The sequence below is a fragment of the Oratosquilla oratoria genome, chromosome 29 (genome assembly GCF_046742065.1).
Source record: "Oratosquilla oratoria isolate Oo_2021 chromosome 29, ASM4674206v1, whole genome shotgun sequence".
In the NCBI taxonomy this organism is placed as follows: Eukaryota; Metazoa; Arthropoda; class Malacostraca; order Stomatopoda; family Squillidae; genus Oratosquilla; species Oratosquilla oratoria.
Window position 1 is genome coordinate 39,772,690 of NC_134805.1, and position 7,175 is coordinate 39,779,864.

Here is a 7,175-nt window from a genome sequence, read left to right on the forward strand (position 1 = left end):
CTACTTCCTCTACCGCGTTAGACTTTTGTTCCATTATTTAACAGTTACTTTGCTGCATCAGCAACCTTTATAGCCTCTTTGTTCTTTATAATCGTGGAAATCGTTGATTTTACCAACCCGTATTGTTTAGCTAGATCGGTTACACGACCACCGTTCCTAAGTTTCTCTATAATTTCTTTCTTTAATTGAACAGTAGTACGCTTAGGCTTCCAACTACTGCTGTCACTATACACTTTTTCATTCTCAGAAGCCATAATGAAGACTAAAATTGGCGAAAGTTAACCAAAACTTAAACAATTTTTTTAAAGTACTAAGGCACACAAAACACTCCGACGAACGCACCTTACACAATGCTTGACTAATAACAACTGAGTTTATGTACGCCGAGTCAAAATTTTGTCGCCAAAGCTATTAGTCAACCGATTTGGTCGTGGACAGAAACAGTCGTTTTCACTGTAATCATTAATATAATTTTAGAAACATTACGCATTGATACTGAATAAATAAATTCATACGACTATTTTGTATTTCCCGTGATAACATGGGTTTTGTTTTCCATGGTTGTCTGAGAGGTTGTGCATAATCTCACTTCTTTGCCACACAAGTTTCTAGTGAGATACATCTTTGGTGCCAATCTATCTGATGTATTCACTGGAATCCTACACATGTATAGGATGCATAACGGTCCACTCCTTCGTTATGAAAACATATCTTTGGCCTTTTTGTCGTTCTCTAGAGAATGCAGATAAAATAAATAGTAAATAAATAAAAATATAACTAAGGACATGAATAAATAGATAACATAAATGGATGAATAGATAATCAGATAATAAATCAATAATTAGATAAATGGTTGAATTAATAGATAAAAATACAACCTGTATAGGTGAGTATCAGACATGGTGAAGGGGCGTGGATATACTGTCGTAAAAAATGTCGCCTCTCATTTTCATGTAACATTCTTATCTAGTATAGTACACGTGCCCTTGACAACTCCCCACAGAGATGACACCTGGGAAACAACCAGGCACCAGACAAATGCAGTCCAAATCCTTCCCACAATCAAGACTGTCTTATCGATCTGTCTTTCTATGTAAAAAAGAAAAAAAAAATCAGGGGCTTTCATTCAAAGGTCTCACACGATGCGGAGGCTCGGGGGGCATACACTATTTAGTGCAAGGATTAACAACTTTTTATCTTGTTTAGTAATTCAAGTTCGTACAATTTGGAGAAAACAATAATACTTTACTTACACAGAAACTGTTCATATCTATATTTAAGATGCTTTTGTCTTACAATCATGAATTCCTCTTCAAACTCATATATCTACTCTACATTTCACTGCGACGTATCCTACAGGCTTGTCAGACATTTAAGAACAGCAAATCAACAAAACTTGACTTTTTTTACTGCCTTTATTTTGGCCGAGATTTGAGCGTAGATTTCAGTGTTGACAGATCTGGTGTTATTCAAGCGCCTCAGTGTGAATTTAGTCATAGACTAGACCTAGCGACATAGTGTTCGCATATTGGATGCCTCATACATGCAAACCATACTTTCTCACTGTCTGAGGATATCATCGCATACCCAACGTCCACAAAAGTTAAAGTAGGCAATGTATGCACCAACTTGTTAAAACATGTTTATCATTGTTTGGCAACTCAGGATAGTTAAGATTGCACTAAACAGAACTTACCCAGACAGTTGTATATTTGATTCACAGTTCATAAAACATAAGGAATTAAATAAGTTCATTTGAAATTACTGAAGTACTTGTGCTGCGCGCGCCATCTTTTAGATGGCTTGGATATTGTTGTTGTTGTTATGGACTGTAGTTTACCAACGCTTTTATCCTTGTGAATAATCTCACGACACTGCCGTGCGTTATCTTATGTTTCATATGTTGGTTTGGTTAGTATATAGTATTTATGGTTTGGGTAATAGTCCTGTTTTATGTAGGAAGTTGTGGAGAAATGATGGAAGTATTCTCCCGACTCCTTTGAACTAATCACGACCATGGACATGACCATATCACTGAGTACTGAATTCCCTTTCCAGACTCCCTTAAAATATCTTCCTGTACACCAGATCGTAAAGCTCTTGTACAATATAATTTGTAAACCCTTCCTCCAATTCAATTGCTTAATAGTAAATACTGTCATGGAACATATGGCTGAACTGCTGCAGATGCCAAAAGTTGATATATTATTTACCCTGATGACATAAACATTGCTTTTAAGAATTCATAAGAGATTATACGCATCACTAAGCTCCCTTGTAAGGGGGAAAAAGCCTTTGGTATATGTATGTATGTATGTACTAAGCTCCCCAACTTACTTAATGAAGAATGCGTTTTTCTTGGTCTGCAGTTGAAGCCCAAGGCTTTGTTATATACCAAGATGCAAGCCTCGTTGAAGGCATCTAGTATAAACGAGACCCTCACGTACAAGACAAAAGCCATAAATACTTGGACATGTTCGTCTTTTCAGGACCTAATTAGTCACTTAAGGAATTCGAGGAGGAGAGAGAGAGGGGTGTGTGTGTGAGGAGCATATGCTAAGAGGCGCGTAGTTGCGGCCGAAACTATAACCATTCCCTGTGTGTTTGGACTCGGGGTAGGTAACAGGCACTGGTGGTAATCGGAAAAAGTGCGGGACTCGAACTCATGACTAGGAAGACGAGAGCTCCACACGCTCCCGATTGTGCCATCAGCGGGCTAGGAAAGGGAGTGAAGTTGCCTAAGAAAGAGAGGCAACCTTTATCTATGGTAACAAACATCCCTACAGAAAGGTGATGGATACCATATCCTCTGGAGATTCTATTCCGGTACCGCCAGATACTTCGGAGATTAAACTGCCTCTACATAGTACAGCCAGTCTGTAAAGATCATCAAAATCCACCCTATGCGCATCATGCTTGGGTTCAAGAGTGCGTGAGGATTTGCAACTTTCAGATCGACACCCACTTCGGACTTCTTAGCATCAGGATATGTGCGCAGAAAGCATGTGCAGAGGCCAAGGATACCCAGCAGTCGGACCAGATCGTTTACCTAAGGTTATTGTTTCAGAGGACTCCAGGTTTTATTGGTCCGAGTTCGCGGCTTGTAGCTCCTAAGTACGATTTAGATGTCGATTTAGTGTCTTTTGCAATGTGTCATTTCTCCGCAGGAACTTGTAGATGTGGTTTACTGTAACATTTTCTTCTCGCCGGTTTAATGATTGTTTCAAAGATGCTTTTGTTATATATATATATATATATATATATATATATATATATATATATATATATATACATATATATATGTATATATATATATATATATATATATATATATATATATATATATATATATATATATATATGTACATACATGATAATTCACAAAAAAAATTGACTTCGATCAATAGGAGATTTGTGTAAAGTTGATGCGGGATTCTCCCAAGACTTGCAAGACTTCTGTACCACATCGCCTTATATAGTCATAGCTAAAGTTTCTCAGCAAGAAAAAAAAAAGAGAGAGAGAGAAGCAAAAAAAAAAAAAAAAAAAAAAAAAGTTGGCTTGAATAATGCCCACCTGCACTATCAAGTGCCCTTTTAATGTGGGCGCTGGCCCCGCAGAGGGGTTGCAAACCCTCATTGCTGTGGCCTTCATGCGTAGTCGCAGTTCGTCACTTCGGGGACCGTAAAAAAAAAAAAAAAAAAAAAAAAAAAAAAAACGCGTACACCTAAAATACTAATATAGCCATACTTCGTTATCACGTGCAGTGGAACGTGAGCAATTATGTTGGGGCATAGATATTTAAGTGTTTCGCAGACATGATTAGATTTAGGAGTATGTATGATATTTATTTTTGTAATTCTATTTTCCCCCCAGATGATATTCATTTTCCTTTAGAAGACCAGAGCTAATTTTAAGTTATAGGTTTTCCTCCATGTAACGCAGGATCTAAGATCTTGTCAGTTTTCTTCAGTAATTAAAAAAAGTTCCTAGCATGTCTCATGGTATATATTGCTATGTTTAATGTTCGCAAAAATAGTTTTCACTAATGCATTCACAGAATAATTCTCATTATGATTTTCTTTCCAGGTTTGGATATCTTGTTTGTGCTGGGGAATGATTACCCGATCGATAAACTAAAACTTTAAGTAGGTCAGATTAAGCGAAACACCGAAGGTAAACTTGTTGGCTGGACATTCATGTTTTATTAATTCCAGATATCTAATTAGTGATTAACCTGTCATTAATGAAAAAAAGATCCAAGGTGTCATAAGCCAACAGAGATGTAAGACCAAAGACTAAGATAATTAACGAATGCTTTCATTTGTTCTGGAAGGATCTAGGGCTTCCTCTTAGGTCTCAATGACTGGCTCTCCACGGGACGCACTGGTGAATATAAAGGGGCGAGTCTTTCTCTCTGTTTATGAAATATGATCGCCAGGTGTACAAAGTTACCATTGAAAAGGCTTGATTATCGTCATCCCTAAAACTGTTTCCAGCAGGATGAGTGATCACTTTACCTTCCAAGTTAACCTTGAAAAGATCTGTGACTCGAAGGTTCTCGCCGCTGTCTTTCGAAGGACAAGTAGCAGTTAGATCCTCAAGATCTTCTCATTTGGCCTTGGGGTAACCAACAATTGTATATTATCTTCACAGTAAGCCTTAAGACTAATGATAATTGAAGAACATTCTCTTTTTATATAACTTTACTAGAGTAATGAATCGAAGACATATAACTGAATGCAATGTGAGGACTAGAGCACTGATATATCAGTGTGGGTAATTTTGTTTGGATTAATAAACAAACTTCTCCCCATTAAGTCGAACAAACAATGCTAGAGCACTGATATATCAGTGTGGGTAATTTTGTTTGGATTAATAAACAAACTTCTACCTATTAAGTCGAACAAACAATGCTATATCGACATGGCTGACTGTGGGGAATTGTTTGGCAATTTTGTACTGGATTAGTTGATTGCGGCTTCGAAGATTAGTGGACTGAGATATCGGCGCAGTTGACGAAACTTTCTTGAGGTCCGCAGCCCATTCCTTCAGACCCATCCGGGCACTCGCCCCAGCTGTTGGCTGCAGGAGGAAAGATGCAAAGTTAGTCACATAAGCCAGTTTTGTTCCCCTTTATCACCCTTACTCCATCTTTAATACCAGCATAGAGTGATAATTGGGCTAAGGTTGAGTAAACTTTTCTGGAGACTGGGTATGGGTTAACACTCGTATGGCGACCCTTTTTATTTTGTTACCGAAAATAATCCTTCTCACTTTTGTAGATTTCACTTACCGACGAGTGTAAGTACCGCAAAGAATTAAGCTTATGGGCCAAGTTATCTTATGATATTTACATCTTTCAAACTGTCACAGGAGTACACGGCGGATTGTCAAAGAGAAACAAACCCTGAAAGTGTTTACAAGATCAGACTGAGTTGTGCTCATTTGGTCTTACGATAGATATAGCAAGAAGTTCCGGCAATAGAAAAAGCGAGATATTAGTTAAGTAACAAACATATTACAGGGAGAAAAATCGTTTTAAGTGAACACATCAGTATAGTTATGGACTTGCCAACATTTCACAATGGGTCATGGGAACTCCTTCGAATGCGGCGAAGGATGGAGAAATAAAAGGACAGAAGCCAGTAATGAGGGCCTATTCGATGACCAGAGCTGGGATAACTCCAGTCTGAAAAGGTGCGATGCGTAGTTACAAGCAACAGGAAATCTATGAGGGTATGGGCGTCATTCATTTAGGTCAGACCACCCGCTTTCACGGGATTGATTTATGTTGGAGAGGAAGGAAAGTCTGCAGAAAAATCGAAGGAATGTATGAGGGGATGGAGCATAGTTAGACTGAAAACTATATGACTGAGGTCTTACCGCATGTCCACCACCACTGCATGACGCAGTAGCTGCAGCTGAAATCACTGGGCATTTTCACTGGAATGGTGAAGGTTCCAGAGTGGTGGTTCGGGAGAGTGTAGAGAGTACCGGACCCATCCGCCAACTGGAGGGGATGTTGATCGAGACAACTCTGATCGGACATGACGGTGGGATCATTGGTGGGGCAGAGTTTGAACTCGAATGTGCCTCCGTGGTTAGTCGTGATCACGATCTCGATGTCGACAACTTGGCCCCTGGTGAAGTTCCCGGTGAGGATGCCGTTTCCGTACTTGCCTCCAGCTTCGTTCGGGCGGGGGCGTTTCAGACCGTAGTCGTCACCACATGGACCACACTTGCCGCCATGTTGGTCCCATTGACTCTGAAAGGGGGCGGAGTTAAATTATGATATGCTTATTTGATCTTGTCGAAGAAGTGGAAATATACCAACCCTTGTAATAAGAATTATGGAGGAGGCAAAATGTACATTCGGTACATAAGAAAAAGTGGAACTGAAGAGGATAGATTCGATTAAATATGAGAATAAGCAATATAAAAGGAGGAAATTTCGCGCCAGTTTAAGGGAAACAGGTTTTCGCGCCGAAGACAATATACTCAAGTGAACGAGGCTTACACCAAATCCGCCGCAGTTCAGTTCGTCATCCGTCCAATTGATGGGGTTGTCGAAACCATATCGCCAGGCAGAGTTCCTTGCCGCAGGGAAGGAGATGTAACCGTGGCCATGAGTTTCCTGCAGGCACAGGAGCATGGCCACCAGAAGGCCGAGGACGCAAGTAGGTCGCATGGCTGGCGGCGGTAAGAGCGAAGTGAGATGTGGGACAAAAGGAGAAGAAAGGGATATTCCTCCACGTTGTTGGGCACTTCTTCCAATTTTACAATTAAGAATATAAGAAAGAAGGAGACTGCAAGAGACCATAACACCTCCACTTAGGCAGCTCCATGTCCATCACCATCCACCATCCACCACCCTCATCCCTAAAATCTTCTAACCTCTTAAAACAACTAATATTTTCAGCGCTCACTGCATGGTTACTAAGCATATTTCATTCGTTAACCACTCTATTGGTAAACCAGTTCTTGCCCATTTCCTTTTAAATCTAGATTTGTCCAATTTAAATCCATTAGTACTGCTATCTTAATATGATGACACTGTCTGCATCACCTTTGTTAAAGCCCTTGATCTATTTGAATACCTCTATTATTTCTCTAAGATGAGAATATTTATCTGTTGATGAAAGCCATACTAGGAACCTGAAAAGTGGTTAAATTG

At 39.5% G+C, this 7,175-nt stretch overlaps 1 protein-coding gene across 3 annotated transcripts in view; it reads right to left on the reverse strand.

Annotated features, from left to right (window-relative positions):
* Positions 1-4,173: 4,173 nt before the first annotated feature.
* Positions 4,174-7,175, reverse strand: part of LOC143040732 (uncharacterized) — a 7,482-nt gene continuing 4,480 nt past the window's right edge. For all 3 annotated transcript variants that reach the window (XM_076212107.1, XM_076212108.1, XM_076212109.1), the window contains exons 2-4: positions 6,519-6,691; positions 5,885-6,266; positions 4,174-5,083 (exon numbers count right to left, since the gene is read on the reverse strand). In XM_076212107.1, the coding sequence (XP_076068222.1) occupies positions 4,989-5,083; positions 5,885-6,266; positions 6,519-6,689 (648 nt within the window). In that variant the 5' untranslated portion in view covers positions 6,690-6,691 and the 3' untranslated portion in view covers positions 4,174-4,988. The remainder of the gene's footprint in view (positions 5,084-5,884; positions 6,267-6,518; positions 6,692-7,175) is intronic.